Genomic DNA, 15,614 nt, shown 5'->3' on the forward strand with positions numbered 1-15,614 from the left:
ACACGATATACTCGAATTGCAGCGGACCATTCCTCGGTGGTAACTTTATCCATGTTAAGGTTGTGGAAGCCTGGATATACATTCTAGGTGGCGTAAAATTTCTCTGGATTGATATATCATATATACCTAGAGTACCTGGTGAAAACTTAGATTAAACGACGTCAATATAGATCTTCCCAAAATCTCTCCTCAATTCAACGGGGTATAAAGTTGTCATCTAATCAATCGGGAACACGGTGTTCGGCTCGGCAACCCGAAATGATATCACCATCCGATCTTCTCTGGACCTCTCGCCCAATTAGTTAAAGATCGTCAACGACCAAATGTCACCACCTGACAGCCCATAAATTTCTCATGGCCCTGGTGTGTAGTTAAGTTTGAACTTCTGTAACCCAGTGAACCCACTTTCTTCATTCTTGTGGGCCAGGACAGGACAGCTCTCCACATGAGCTCCAACGCCATGGTTCGCCTTCAAATTGGGTTATCCGCGGCTATAGTGAGGGTTCCTAGTTGAGGTTCTGAGGTGTCTGATGTCCTAGGTGAAGTTAGTCTCCCTTCAAAGAAACTTTGAGCTTAGCTATGCATTCCTTGTGGTGGGGCTTTAGAGACTTCCCGGTGTCATTGACCTTGTTCTGGACCAAATGTATGTATTGGTTGGAGGGAAGGGAGTTTAGTATGTTCAACTCTATACTTTACCCAGCGGAGTGAAGCACGTCAACTATATTCGCTCTTCTGTTCTTTGATGATGAGAGCTCCTACAGGTTCTGGACTGAAAGACTGTGCCTTTTGAAGCGGCTCGTCCCCAGCACTTTCTTCCATATCTCTCTCTTCTTTGGTATCCCAAATTCGTACTACCCTGACGCCTTGACCTTCCACCACGGTAAGTGCAGTACAGTGTACAGGCATAAGAGCCATAGACCTTGTTTAAAAAGTCTAATTCACCATATAGGCTTTCGTATAAGCCCAACACTATTTACCATGCAATACCGACTTGTAGCTCTGTTCGCCATGACCGTCACCGCAGTCCCTGTCATCCTGACAGGCGGTAGCAACGCTATCCTCCCCCGCTGGGAGGAATATCTTACCAATAACGTCGGTATTGCAGCCAATGCCCTGAGCAACGAAGACAGCACTAGCAGTCAGAACGCCAAGCGTGAAGAAAATGGTCTTATTGCTGATTACACCCAACTGGCTGAAGACTATGTCAATGCCGTGAAACGCTCTGATGAGGACCTCATCGGCAATCTTGGTGTCTCAGCCAATGCCCTGAGCAATGGAGGTAGCACTGGCGTTCAGAACGCGAAGCGTGCTGATGACGTCTCGGTTGGTCCAGTTGGGGTGGGACTTCCTGGCGTTGACGTTGGGAATATCGTGAAGCGCGCCGAGGATGTCGAGATTGGTCTCATTGAGATCCGTCGTTAAAGGGGTATATCGCCTATCGAGGCTATTTTTACTTGAGAATAGCCGACGGTATGTATACTCCCTCTCTTTGTATCTTGTTTACTAAAAATTTTCACGCAGATCACTTTTAAAGGAGAATTTCCCGTCTAAAAAGGGCTGGCGCTGGGATCTAGTCTACTATTTGAACCAATACGTAATTTAATGTTTTTTTTTTAATTCAGATTGACAATGGACACGGCAATATGAATTCTTCCCCCTTTACTCACTTGGGAAGTATTCACTATCGTGGCTAGTGCCCTAGTGGTCCCCCTTTATGGACCCGATCGCCCAAAAATATAGTACTAACCAGCTGGCCGGGTCAACTATGGACTGAGAGTAGATTGGATTTTCCAACTAGTCGCCGATGGCGCCAGTCAGCTGGGGCTGACAGGAAATAATCTCCTTTAGTTCGATTTGCGGCCCACGTTCAGTTCAGATCGCGTGGAACCGGGGCTTTGAGCATCAACATACAGTGGCGATATAATATATTATGTATCCCATCCTGTAGATGGCAGCTTAGTCAATATTAGTCAATAGAGCCAAAAAAGTTAAAATAGAATCCTGCATCCTTCATCCTTCGGCAATTACAGTTGTACCGTTCCTGCAGCGAAAAAGCAAGCCGGGTCGCGCGCCAGCCTCGGTAGACCGTGTCCTCCCCGAAGCCCGATGGGGCCAAATGGGTCGGGATGGGACCATGACGAAAGATGAAGAGAAATGGATAGAAATGGCCCCCTGAAGCTATGAACATGACAATAGGGGCATCCGACGATCCCAGCCCCCTAGAGTATACAGGAGAAACGAGCCGCAGGAGGATTTCGGTAACTAAATATACCGAGAGCTTGGATCGAGAGGATCCATCCACGTTGCCATTGGCGTCCATGGGCTAGTCGCAAGGTTGAAAGTAACGCGGGGGCCAAAGTAGCGTTGCAATGTTCTGCAGTACTTTGACTATTGACCATGTTTGCATGTCGGCCCCCGGGGATTTTTCAGTTTGGCTTTTGGCTTTCGGGAACATCCTTATCTGTTTTGGCCCCAGGGAAAACAAGATTCTTCTGGAGCATGCTTGAGAACATGAATCCTAAAATAACTGCATTGCGAGTACAATTGTGAATTCGGGGCTACTGTCATAAAAAAACAAAATCGGTATCTGTACAGTGGAGCACCTTCCCAAAACTGCTCAAAAGGTGCAGCTCCGGGTCCACTTGAAACGAACTGATCGTCTAGCAATTCTGCTACGTTCGCTTCCATGGATGGTTCTAGACGAGGGATCGTCAGGAGAGCTCCCCGTGGGTACATGGGCGTAATTGGTGAGATTTTTGACTTTCTTCCCGCGTCTACACTCTGAGACGCTGGCGTTACTTCTTTTTTTTTTCTTAGTTTAACTTTTCACTTTTCTCCCCTTGTTTCGCAAACTGTGGGCTCCAGTCCCCCACTTCGCATGACGATGTCGGGTCTGTTCCGTAGGGCTTGTGGGAATGGGCTTTTGGGGCTTTGGGGCTCGAGTTATCTTAGGAACTAGACCCCACCGGAGATTGTGTGTATCACGGTGTATCAATACACGGGATATACAGGCTTCAACCATGGATACAATGAGGGGAGATTTCCCCCTAGTTGACTGAGACAACTGACCGATGTGCAACCGGGGACTTCCGGGGATGCAGGGAAGAGAGTATACTCTGTACAAAAGAAAAAAAAAAAACATACTACGTATCTATGTACGTATGTCAGGATCTGATCAACACGGCCGCCTCCGATCTGTTTATCTCTGCCGAGGTATGGTATGTTACGCTCCACTGGATCTGTGACCATCGCAAGCCCTATCTCGGGGCCCAGCCCAAACGCACTTTGCGACAATAAAACCGTTAGACCGAGGCGTGCGCTAGTGACGCGGGGAAAAGGGAAAATAGACTCGGGCTGAGTTCTATAGCGAATCAATGACCCAAATGGACGAGGCTAGAAGCCCAACGGAAGATAGCCAATCTCCTCGATATTATATGCACATGTCCATTCCTCATATGCGAGGGAGCTGCATCCCATGGGACCTCGGATTGTGCTTTGTGTTGGGGGGCTCCGTTGGATCAAGATACCACATCTGTACAGTATTATTATATATTTTAAACCAAACCAAAACGGATCCGTATTCTATGCCGATACTTACTCGACACGGATAAGCGGCCCCCCCCACATTTACCAACACGTTCAGTCCCCCTGAGTTGCATGGCACTACAATCCTTTGGGTTTCGCGTCCGTATCAGTCGTACGGGATAGGGGAAAGAGAAGAAATCGAGAATGAAGGCGTACAGATATGGAATAAAGAAAAGGCTCAATTATGAGGTACAAGCTAGATCGATAGTTCAATAGTTCAAAGAGACCCCGATTATGCTTGAACAAAAACAAAGAAATTCAACGGTTGGAGCATCGAATCATGGCGCGACCCCCCTGAAAGCCGGGAGCTCCACTAGTATTTACCAAAATGTATTGTACATATGTAACTCCGCCCCGACCCAATCTCCTGGGAAAAAAACGTCTCTTCTTTAACACTCGCGCGCTTCAGGTCCTACCATGAAACAAAGCCCAATTGTTGGTGCTTTTGCCTGTTCGCACATAAATTAGGGGGTCTCTACCCGATCTTTCATTTATTCAATGTATTCCCAAATGCCCTATTCGCGGGCCTGGGATGACGATGGGAGCAGTGATCCTCCATCGACCCGCTCGTCAAATGATCCCCCGGAGCATGCTGCCCATGCTCGCTCCAGGTCCACGGCCCATCCCAATGCCCATAGTCCCAAACGCCGGTCAGTCTTCAGTGGTCGCTCCAGAAGCAATACCACGACGTCGACTTCGTCTCACCGATCTCCGGGTTCATCTATGACTTCCATGGACGGCTCTCTGTCATCTCAGGACGAGCGTACGACCTCGGCATTGGGGATGCGTACGGAGAAACCAGACAGGAGCTCTCGCTCTTTCCTTGCTCGAGGAAGTCGAATTCTCCGCCGCCAAGGCAGCAAGATCAACATCGTCGCCACGCTGGACGAGGAGGATGAGAATGATCGGGAAAAGCCTCGGGAGAAAGGTGATATGTTTGGTCGACGATCTCGCCATGTCGAACAACGTAAGTGCCGAAATGATAGCATTGGCTGGAGTTGGAGTTCGACAAGCCCTCGTGGTTCAATTGACTGACGCGCACGTGCAGAAGATCGACTAAAGAGCCTCATCTCGGATCCATTCGACTTTCATCACCTTACCCATACGAGCCCGGCACAGTTCCAGTCATTAGACCAAACCCGAGAGAATGATCTATGCACCGAGTTCTCCGTGATTCGGGCATCCCAACGGCCGGAGACCGGTCTCAAGGGCATCCGAGCTACCGATATTCACTTCCGCAACTTCTCGACTGATGACCTCGCCGCATATGGTACGGCTACCACCGTTGATGAACCCCGGCAAAGTCCCCCAGGATCGCCACCTTCAGGCCCCGTTAGCCCTGGCCATGTTCGACGGGAGTCTCGTGCCTATGAGAACTTCTCGCGGCCGGTCCCCAGATTTCCTCGTTCTTGTCCCACAACCCCGCCTCCACCCGCTACCCCGGAGGTTCCTGCTGAGGTCGCAGAGCCGGCTCCGCGTGCCATTGATGAGATTCTGGGATTATCCACCCCCACGACCTACCCGGAAAACATTCACACCGCACCCTCCATAAAATACCGTCGGGATTCTGCCGACGATCTCTCCGCTCGCACATCCTCCATGAGTAGCCATTATGACCTCGAAGACGTGCCGGAAGAGGAAGAGACCACCCGCATGTGGGATAGCCCTGACAATAGCATTGGCTATGCCCATTCTCGTTCGACCTCGCAACAGAGTCAGCCCCCAACTGAAGCATATCACCCATCTACTATCAAGGCATCAAGGGCGCCACTATCCATCTTCGTGGCTGAGGAGCTTTCAAGGAAATTCTCCGAGGCCCTGGGCTCCCCGACTCTGCCACAGAATCTCCCCGAAAGCCTGCCCGCAACTTCTCCCAATGACAATGCGGAGACCACTCCGCCATCAACCTCCGGTGTGAACCAGTTCACGTATGAGGACGAATTGTATGACTCGTGGGATGCGGATATCGACTACTGTTATGAGCATGCAGCCGAATCCACATGCAACTTCGATTGGACGCGCACTTCTCTAGAAGAGACTCAGCGCCCTCAAATTGGTGTGCCCTCCCCTAACGAGAACTGGCTTGGAGCTCCCAAAGTTCGGCATCTTCAGCCCAGCCCCTTGAGCACCTCCGCTTTTCCCGCATCGGATCTGGATTCCAGCCCAGCCCGATCGACACCTTCGCACTTGGCTGGCACTCCATCGACTGCCGAGTATGAGCGTGATTTCATCGTTCGGAGTACTACCGACTATTTCCAACCTGTCAGCACCTTGCCATCTGGCCTGGGCAAGCAGATCCCTCAGGACACTTTGTACGAGGACTACCTGAGCACCGATGCAGAGTCAGATGGCCACTTTCCTTTCCCCCAGGGAATCATCTCCGACAACCCTGTCTCCCCACGCAGCAGCTTTTCCCCCATTAGCAAATGCAACTCCCAAGAGAGCTTGATGCTCTCTCGCGCAGCTTCCATTGTCCGCAAACACCGTTCATCCGTTTCGACGACTAGCGTGCCCGAGCTGATCCACAGCCTGTCTAGCAGTCGCGAGCTGATGCCCACTGACCGATTGAGCGCCGGCGAGACCTTGGCTGCCGGGTCTAGCATCAGCCGCCCATCTTCTTCTTCTATCCACCGCCAGACCAAGAGTCTGGCCGAAGCTCACCTGCTGCTCCAGGCGGGCAGCATCCCTTGCATTGGCGCAGAATTCCCTGCGCCCGTTACCATTCACGACCGCGCCAAGTCCACCTCCGAGATGGATATCCGGCCGGTCAAAGGCTGCGAGCCTCCTCTACCCTCGGTTCCTGCTATGCACCCGAACCGAAAGAAGAGCCGCAAGCCCTCTTACTCTCTTTTCCCCACTGCCGCTCAATGAGCGCTCTCCTTTTTCTTTTACTTGTTTCCGGGGAGAGCAAATATGTCTTGCATATCTGGTTTTGCTTTCTCTTTTTCGCTCTACCCCTTGATAGAATTTCCCCACGAGTCATGACCTGTTTGAATTTTGTATGGTGGGAGGGCTGTGTAAGCCGTGTTCAATCTGTTCGGTCGTTTGGTCTGAATGCATTTCTCAGCGATATTGGTTTGGTGTCTGGAGGGAATTGGGTAAAAACCATGGAAAAGAGGACATCGGGAGGATTTGGTACATTCGCTATATCTTTTTTTTTATATTCATGTGACTATAGAGCCACGGGCGAAATCCATGGTACCTTGTGATTTGATCAAGCTTTCATTGTAGATCTGAGATCTTAGATATTAGAGTTGATTGTAGCTGTCAAATGATGGGACTAACCTGGAAGGAGCTGTGGAGTACATGGCTCGTGGATCATCTGACTTGGCTATCTTATCGCCCCAAACCTCAATTCAATCTTACTTTCTCCACGCCACCATGGCCTCTCCGTCGTCGCAGTCGCAGGCCTTGGCCAAGAGGCCAGATGGTCAGCTCATGCCACCTCCGCCACCTCCAAATCGCATCAAACGCCCCGCGACCGTCCTCGACGAAGATGTCTACACTACTGCCCTCTCCCACATTATTGCCCGCGACTTCTTCCCTGGTCTGCTTGAGACCCGATCAAAACAGGAATACCTCGATGCGTTGGAATCAAAAGATGCAGACTGGATCAAGAGTTCCAAGCAGAAGCTTGCGGATGTCATGCGCACTCCGACCCCGGGTTTAAATGCGCGACGAAAGACCGACGCCGCATCCGTGGCGGGCACTCCGCAACATATACCAGGTCGATCAGATGAGACCCCTCGGGGATGGAAAGGCGATACACCCATGTCTGTTGTATCTACTTCGACTACAGCAACAACGGCAACAGCCAACGATCAGAAACTTGCCGATGCAGCCAACATGGGACTTCTTGCCTTCCAGGCGAAATACACCAGCGAGGATAACGAGTCATTCAACAAAGTCCTGGACAAACAGAACATCAAGCGCCGTGAAAAAAATGGCTGGCTTTGGAATGACAATAAGATCCCATCCGCGCGGCAGATTGCTCATCATAATCACGAAGTGAAGCGCATCACAGCCCAGGGTGGAAACCCGGAAACCAGTCTGATCAAGGCAAATGAAGGTCCTGCTATCAAGACAGACCTCGATGCTCGCCCAGCAAGGCCTGATCACTGGAAATCCCGCCCGGATAACTCGCTCATGTTCCTTCCCTCATCGGTCGAGGATACCCATGAAACACTTCAGCAGAAGGCCGAGAACGCGTCCCGCGCAGGGCCCAAGCGGACTTTATACCAAAATACAAGACTTCTTGATGCCGACGCAGCAATGGCCGCCGATGCTACAAACAAAGTTCCAGCCTCGCCTTCTATCTCGGCTATTCAAGAGGCTATCGCGGGCCGCCCGCGTCTTAGCGAGTCTGAAGCTTCTTCTGTTCCGGGAGGAGAAACCCCACGAGTCAACGGATATGCTTTCGTCGACGAAGATGAACCTGAATATGAACCACAACCAGCCGGGTCTCTCGAAGCTGACTGGCGTCTCCTCGGCGCGAGCGATGCAACACCAAACCCCTTTCAACTACGCGAAACCGGTAGACGTGAGGCTCTACACCACCGCATGGTGGATCGTGTCGCACGTAACAAGCGCGCTGAAAGGGCCACTCGTGTGACCAAAACACCTGTTAATAATACGCCCCGATTTGCAAGCAGTCCGCGCATTGATGGACTAACTCCGAGACCTGGCTCGGGGAAAATGTTGACTTCTGCAGCACAGAATTTGTTGTCGCGAGTTGGCAGTACGCCACGGGCCTCTGGGGGAGCATCTGGGTTGAAGAATATGTGGACTCCCACTCCACGGCGCAAGTGAATAGATTATGATAATGATATGATACCACGGGAGTAAAGGCGTTTACATTGTCAAGAGAGACAGCGATAGCTCAAGATATGGGTAGTATATTGATCGCACTGTACATTGATAAACCGGTTCAAACTTAAGTCCTGAGACTGATTTCTCAATATAATCATATCCGACTTCCATGTTGTCTCGGCATATGTTAACCTTCACATAGAGTGGGTAATCGGAACGACCAACCCGATCCTATCCGGCCCGACCTCGGCCTTTCGTAAGTCTACTTCTCGAGATCAACCTGATTTCTTGAACTCCTAAACCCCTATATCTATCTGCCTGTGAATATTGGTAAGTTGAAATAAACTAGGAGAAGATATGGTTATCCTTGGTGCTAAGACTAGAAAATAGGTCGGGCTGAACGTTCTTCCGCCTGATTTCTATCAAAATCTATCAAATCGATTTCACCAATCTTCATTATTCGAATTTGCTTCCCTAGGCTGTATAATATTGCATTCAGTACAGGGCATTCATACTCGTCATGAGTATAGATTCAAGTCCGGGCTTGACAGAGCCTACGCCTGTGCCTATTGAATCGGGTGGCGATACTTCTGCCACCAAACCAATGCAAGAGAAAGAAGAAGAGAAGCAAGAGAATCAACAATCCACACTATTACCAACATCAATTCTCTCATCTCTATGCGCCCCGTTCAGCAACCTTTTATCCGGCCCAACATCAACATCAGCCAAGGAATCGTCTCCGCAAAATTCAGAATCGGCAAATGATACCCCCACTCTTAAAGAAGCCAGAGCCAAAGACGAGGAAGAGGATAAAGAACCAGAACCATATTACAAACCTAATGAAGTCCCGACCTTCAAAGCACTTCAAAAGAAACGACTATCAGGTACTCGGACGAAACAGCTTCTTCGAGCTGCAGGTCGTGCCTATAATGATCCCCCACCACCACCGGAGTTGGGAACATGTTGTGGTAGTTCGTGTGACCCATGTGTTAATGATTTATGGCGAGAGGAGAGGAATGTCTGGAGGGAACGATGGGGAGATAGGAGAGTTGAGGGTGAATATGCGGAGGGGAGGAAGGAATTGGAGTGGTAACTAGACCTGATTGGAATCAAGAAAGCTACGAAGCCAAGAACCTATAACGTGAATCATCTATGCTCATGCTCATTATCAAATCTAAGTCTACAATATCAACCAAACTCCCCACATCCCAATCAACATATACACACTTCCCCAGACACCTAATCTCGTGCCGAAATTTAAATAATAGGCCGCTCCCAGGTAACTGCATGTGATGTCTCCGTTTGGATCTCGGTAGCCGTATGATGCGTTTAACCATTTTCCAGTCGGACAACCGAATCCCAATGCCGCGGGACAACTCTTCACCATGTCGTGACAGATGTCTGTACATGGAAGAATCTCCTTGTACGGACCAGGTTTGATGTCTGTGTCGATGATGGGATTGCGGGATTGGTTCGTTATGACAGACCAGCGGAGGGGATCGTCTGCTGGTAAGGAACTGCCGTTGATGAAATCTTGTCCTGCATTGCGGACTTGGAGATATGTTTCGTTGGAAGTGAAATCTGCGCAGCGGGGGATGCTAACACTGCAGAGCCATTGTTTGTACTGCGTCGCGCAGTCTGTACAGTTGACGGCCAATGAAAACATGGAGTCGGCTGTTGCGTTGCATTGGATCTGCTGAAGGGAGTAATCGAAGTTTTTGTAGTATTTTGACGTGTAGTTGTCGTATATCTCTCGTAGAGCTTCAACTGTTCTGTTGGGGTTGGATGGGACTGCATATGCGACTTCTGAGCAGAAGGTGAGATTGAATAAGACGGCACAATTATCCTCTGTATAAATTAGTTCGTGATGTGGAAAGGTGAAATTGGAGAACGACGGACCTGTCTTCGTGGTGAAATTCATCGGCTGCCATACTATTCCACCTCCGCCAACGATGTTATTTCCAGAGCTCGTCGAGTTGCCATTCATACCCAATATCCCTATGTAGGTCGAACTACGATTGAGTCCCAAAATGTAGAACTGTTCCTTGGGCTTGTTTCCCAGTCCGCGGCTGGTCATTCCAGTGTTGCTCGGGTTGCTGACCACCTGGGAATGCGCCGACACCGCACAAAAAGAGGACTTCAAACCGCTCAATGAGGTATCATTGACGTTGTGGGCATACAGGGTATAGGGAGCAGGATTCAGGTCCATCCACTCTTGAAAATTCTCCGAGCTGGAATTGGACTGGGTCAGGTTGTTGGTGACCAGCAGCGCTGCATTTTGATCGGAGTCGACAAAGTACAGAAACGGGTCCTCCGGAACCACGTTGAAGAAGTAGTCATCGATCGATATGGCAAGTTCATAATTATATGAGCCGGAATAGGACGTTGAGTTGTCTGCAACAACACTGATGTAGACATCGCTCTCCGCCTCGATTTCAAAGCCGATGTAGCCTTCGCTCGCCGTAGTGACATTCTGAAGCGAGTCATCCTTGCCCGGTCCAGGATACTTCAGGTTCTTCGAGGTCGAGTAGTAGACTTTCAGCTGAGGGAACAAGCCTTCCGCGCCGGTGGTGTTGGTGGAGGGCCTAGAGCATGTGTTCAATGAGACATAAACTGTTGTCGATGCGCGTTTAGACAACTCTCGCTTTCGAAGCTCATGCGCCGCCTCATGCGACACGACATTGCCACTTTCATCAAGGTAGTCAGGGAGTCCTTTGCCGACGGTTCCATGATCACCGTTCACCACATCATCCGGAATGTACCAATACTGTATATCCCCAGTTTTAATGCTGGTACTCTGGAAATTATTGTTTGCTAGAGACGTAATAGCAACGGCTCTTCGCACCAGGTCCAGCCCGGTGGATTCCTCGTCTTCGTCATCCCAAAACTCTAGTCCATTGAACGAGTCCAGCGCAAACGGTAGTCCGGCCCCGTGGGCAATATTCTCAACTTGGAGGTTACTCTCGACCCCGCCATCGCTCCAGATATCGGCATATGCGGTCGGTGCGCTGGCGAGCGCAAGAAGGGAAGTGACAATGACTGTTGCAGTCAGTTGACACTGCAAGGCAGAGAGTAGTCGCATGGAAAGATGAGGAACGGGTCGCGCGGAAATCGCATGGAGGTGATCAAGGGAGTGCACATGCGATTTCAGGGAGTCTGAGTGTGGAGAACTCCTGAAGGGCGGATCATCGACATATGGTCGATCAGTTGGAGAAAGATGTTAAGTTGTGTTTATCGGGATCTTATCGTTGCTGCCTTGATGCCTGGCCACGCGTATACTAACTATACTAATTTTAACCCAATCCAATCACTTTATTTCGTAGCTGAGTTTAGAAGGAATTTTTTGATTGAACACCACAAAGTTAGTCAAATACCCTCACTAACCGCATTGACAAGTAGCGCAGTACTCAAGATCCAGGGAGTAATATGACCGAGTACATACAAGCGCTTGTATATCCCAGGAGACATCATGTGACTGACAACATTGATTCAAGTCTAGCCTCTAAGACATAGATATATATGCAATTCTATATCGTAATTTCAAATTGATACAGAATCCAATCCAAAAGATTAACGCCGCTTGCTATGCAATAAGACACTATCTAAATCAATGACTCTTCCTCACAGAGCACTCCAAGCGCGGCCTATTACGATTGCCGGGTGAGCAGCTGTGAGAGCAATGCATGCAATAGAAACCATAGTGCTTTCCAAGACCATCAGATCAACCTCATTATTGGCCAATTCACTGGAGAATCCACCCTTCAGCTCGGCAACTCGGAAAATCGATCGAATAAAGATGGTCAGCGTGGCAAGGGCAAGGCCTATACAACATTAGTATCTGGGACCTCAGGAAGCTGGCAGAGGACATACAGTAAATGAACATGGGCCACTTCCAGCTCTGTCGAAGACCACTAAAGTCATTGGCTTCTGACTTCGGGCTCCTGCGCACTCGGAGGGCAAATTCGGAGCCCATAACAATGAACGCAAAGAGCGAGACGACCTGGAAGGCCAATCCCGCAATCATGATATTGATGCCGGTCTGCCGGAGGCTACGCTGATCGTCATCTGCAATTGAAGTGATAGCACCCCCAGCCGCTTGAAGTATAAGAGATACTAAATCAAAGCAGATGAAGCAAGTCGTATAAGTTCGTGGACGGAACCGGGCGATATTCTCCCCATAGACCTTGATGATCTTGCCCAGACAGATGTAGATTGCTGCACTGAGAAAGGCCGGTCCAATCGTCAGACAGATCAGGTACCTGTATAAGAAATCAGCTAAGGGTCAGTCATGACACATGCGAAACACGTACAGAAGAAAGTTGTTGAAATTGAACGGGTTGTTGTGCAACATGATCCTGCCGATGTATCCCAGCGCTTCAAGGATGAGGCCGCATAACATTGGGATCATATAAGCCCATGTTCGGTACCTGATTCCCAGAATAAGTTGTATTCCAATGATAAGACCGAATAAGCCGACAAAGAAAGCATTGGCAGGGAGGTTGGGTAGGTAGTCCAGATACGCCTCAGTAAGCGGGCAAGTGGATATGGTGCAATTATTGTCAGACATGTTGAATAATTAGTACAGATCGTATGAATTCCGAGATTTGAGAGTGATTATAACACGGCATTCGAGATTATTATATACTGTACCACGATTGTCTGGCCCCCCATAGCCACGTTTCAATCTTCCTGCCTAAAACTCTGATTTGATTCCAGGGAGTAAGCCGGGCTATGCACTCATCCTTCCAAGCAAGTTGACGTGGATACATGCAAACTTCGTATAATCAGCCCCCATAGTTTAGGCCTCCACCGAGTCCACGACGATGATTGGCCAATTCCTCGGAATCTGACATAAACTCCGTGTCCGCGGATGATCCGATGTCCGTGTCCGCGGACCGATTAAAAGAATCCAATGTATCCGTATCCGTGATTCCATGTTCAAGCCTCATAATGCCCGAGTCAGATCGGGTGAAAACCTGTGAGAACTGCGTCCGGGCTAAGATCCGGTGCGCTCATACCCCGGACTCGCTAAGCTGCGACCGGTAAGCCGATGCTTTTTCATCTTAATCTCAACATTTCCCGGCCTCTATACATGCTTCTTTATTAACTAAATAAGATGTCGTCGGTTGAAAAAGGAATGTTATTTTCGACCCTCGAGGCCACGAGGCCATCACAAGAAGCGGACGACGTATGTATTACTGCCATATGCAAGTGTGTGTCACTGACCATATGACAGGCGCATCGAGGCCCTCGAAGACAAAATTGATCAAATAATGGAACAGATTAACCCGCGTTCAGATCATATTTACCCAACCCCTAAAAGCAATGATGGGAGTAACTACAATAATCGAGTTTGCGATGTAATCGACAAAGGACTGGTCAGCAATGAACTCGCAAACATCTTACTAGATAACTACCGGGAAGCAATGCAATACTTTCCCTTTGTGATGCTACCCGGAAGAATGACAGTCAAAGACTTGAGAACTGAGAAACCATTCATACTCCTTTGCATCTTCGTGATCACGTCATTCCGAGATCCCCCTCTGCAACAAGCCCTGGAAGATATTCTCAAGTCTTATATCGGGGATGTCATTCTTCATTCTCCACATGATAACCACCCCAATGCACTGGAGACGTTCCAGGGATTATTAATCGTCTTGTCTGGGTATGTCTGTCATATGCCGATCTATGTGCAGTACTAACGTTTGCAGATCTCGCCAATTATACCAATTATGTCGTTTCAGCAGCTACATACACATCGCAATAAGCATTATGAATGATGCAAGAATGGATCGTCCACCCAAGTACCGAGTCGCGACCCGGATTGATATCGAGGGTGAGTCAGATCAGACCGGATCAGCATCTATACCAGGATCGGTTTCCATAGCCGATGAGAGCAGGGCTTTGATCGGATGCTTTTTGCTCAATTCAACGTGAGTAGACCTTGCAACAACGCTCACGAGAAGTGGGCCATGCTGATGAGATCTAGGCATGCGATCATTATGCAGAAAACTTGCACGTTGCCCTGGTCACCGTTCATCGAATCATGTGCTGCAACATTATCGGCGAAATGCGAATATCCCACAGATCGGTACATGATATATTATGTCCAGCTACAACATATGCTGGAACGCATGAATTTGTTGACCACGAAAAGTATTGAGGGTCATCCGGATGTAGAGCTGCAACTCCAATCATTCCGAGCCGAGGTGGAGGAGTACAAGAATCAGCTACCTATTCCACCCACCTGTGATCGTCAGTATAACTATCCAGATACACGGATGAAAAATACTAACACCAGTGTATAGTCCTCATCGCAATACAGTACCAAACACTAGAACTTCAACTCTGCCAAATCAGCCTCCTAGATAACAAACATACCTCCACACCAGGTGACGGCTTCGTCCTAGTCTCTCGAATCGACACGTTATGCCACGGTCTCGCCGCCGCAAAACGTTTCGTCGACTTCTACTTCACCTTACCGCCCACAATCGAAAAGAGCTACAGCATCCTCAACTGGCTGCAAACTGGATTTATCGTGGCGGCGGCATGTAAGCTAGTCATCGTGTCTCTGGATCCGTCGCTGAGGTACAATGTCCAAGTTGAGGAGCTGCGTGAGGCGCTGCAGTTGCCCAAGGTGCTGCAATTTTATGTGCAGAGGCTTCATGAGGTGGCCGAGACTTGTAAAGATGGGGAATTTGCGCATTATCAGAAGTGGCTGCTTGCTGCCTCGGTATGGTTTGAGAAGACTTATCGGGCTGCTAGTATGGAGGTCTCGACTAATGCCGGCGCGGAACTGTCGGTGGAGGGGTTGGATTTTTCGGATTCTAGTCCTGGGCAGTACGCTTTACCGGACCCTTCAATATTTGGGTTGGACTTGGACATGACAATTGAGGAGTTGATGAGTGGCTGGATGGGGCCTTTGAGAATGGGTATGGATATTCGATAACTCGGAGGCTATGAGCTTTTATGATATGTATACATATTTGCAGTGATTCAAGGAGTGCGATCATAGAGAATCACAAAATTCCCTAGTTAATCAGCTTCAAATTCTAGCGCCGTCTACAGAGTAGCGTGAGCAAGTAGGTACCTGGGTATGTTCGCAATAATGTTACTCCCCAGATCTTGAGTACTGCGCTATTCAATGCGATCAGTAAGGGTGTTCAACTAACTCTGTGGTGTTCACTTGAAAAGGTCCTTCAAGAATGCATGTATATAAG

The 15,614-nt window shown here is 49.1% G+C and overlaps 7 protein-coding genes across 7 annotated transcripts; 5 read left to right on the plus strand and 2 right to left on the minus strand.

Annotated features, from left to right (window-relative positions):
• Positions 1-978: 978 nt before the first annotated feature.
• N7503_008126 (uncharacterized protein) lies at positions 979-1,422 on the plus strand (the record flags this gene model as incomplete). Its single annotated transcript, XM_057067673.1, has 1 exon — positions 979-1,422. One exon carries the CDS (start codon positions 979-981, stop codon positions 1,420-1,422), a length of 444 nt encoding a protein of 147 aa, XP_056918528.1.
• Positions 1,423-4,083: 2,661 nt separating this feature from the next.
• On the plus strand, positions 4,084-6,456 carry N7503_008127 (uncharacterized protein; the record flags this gene model as incomplete). The annotated part of the gene is made up of 2 exons (XM_057067674.1): positions 4,084-4,552; positions 4,634-6,456. 2 exons carry the CDS (start codon positions 4,084-4,086, stop codon positions 6,454-6,456), a joined length of 2,292 nt encoding a protein of 763 aa, XP_056918529.1.
• A 510-nt stretch (positions 6,457-6,966) lies between these two features.
• N7503_008128 (splicing factor ESS-2 family protein) lies at positions 6,967-8,394 on the plus strand (the record flags this gene model as incomplete). Its single annotated transcript, XM_057067675.1, has 1 exon — positions 6,967-8,394. The coding sequence occupies one exon, from the start codon at positions 6,967-6,969 to the stop codon at positions 8,392-8,394; it is 1,428 nt and encodes a 475-aa protein (XP_056918530.1).
• Positions 8,395-8,914: 520 nt separating this feature from the next.
• Positions 8,915-9,487, plus strand: N7503_008129 (uncharacterized protein; the record flags this gene model as incomplete). Its single annotated transcript, XM_057067676.1, has 1 exon — positions 8,915-9,487. One exon carries the CDS (start codon positions 8,915-8,917, stop codon positions 9,485-9,487), a length of 573 nt encoding a protein of 190 aa, XP_056918531.1.
• An 87-nt stretch (positions 9,488-9,574) lies between these two features.
• N7503_008130 (MID1 family protein) lies at positions 9,575-11,476 on the minus strand (the record flags this gene model as incomplete). Its single annotated transcript, XM_057067677.1, has 2 exons — positions 9,575-10,242; positions 10,294-11,476. 2 exons carry the CDS (start codon positions 11,474-11,476, stop codon positions 9,575-9,577), a joined length of 1,851 nt encoding a protein of 616 aa, XP_056918532.1.
• A 539-nt stretch (positions 11,477-12,015) lies between these two features.
• N7503_008131 (RTA1 domain-containing protein) lies at positions 12,016-12,961 on the minus strand (the record flags this gene model as incomplete). Its single annotated transcript, XM_057067678.1, has 3 exons — positions 12,016-12,215; positions 12,265-12,653; positions 12,705-12,961. 3 exons carry the CDS (start codon positions 12,959-12,961, stop codon positions 12,016-12,018), a joined length of 846 nt encoding a protein of 281 aa, XP_056918533.1.
• Positions 12,962-13,344: 383 nt separating this feature from the next.
• N7503_008132 (uncharacterized protein) lies at positions 13,345-15,343 on the plus strand (the record flags this gene model as incomplete). Its single annotated transcript, XM_057067679.1, has 6 exons — positions 13,345-13,436; positions 13,511-13,582; positions 13,631-14,059; positions 14,106-14,327; positions 14,384-14,649; positions 14,703-15,343. 6 exons carry the CDS (start codon positions 13,345-13,347, stop codon positions 15,341-15,343), a joined length of 1,722 nt encoding a protein of 573 aa, XP_056918534.1.
• Positions 15,344-15,614: the final 271 nt, after the last annotated feature.

The sequence above is a fragment of the Penicillium pulvis genome (genome assembly GCF_028828015.1).
Source record: "Penicillium pulvis strain IBT 33274 chromosome Unknown contig_7_segment1_segment0, whole genome shotgun sequence".
NCBI lineage: Eukaryota > Fungi > Ascomycota > Eurotiomycetes > Eurotiales > Aspergillaceae > Penicillium > Penicillium pulvis.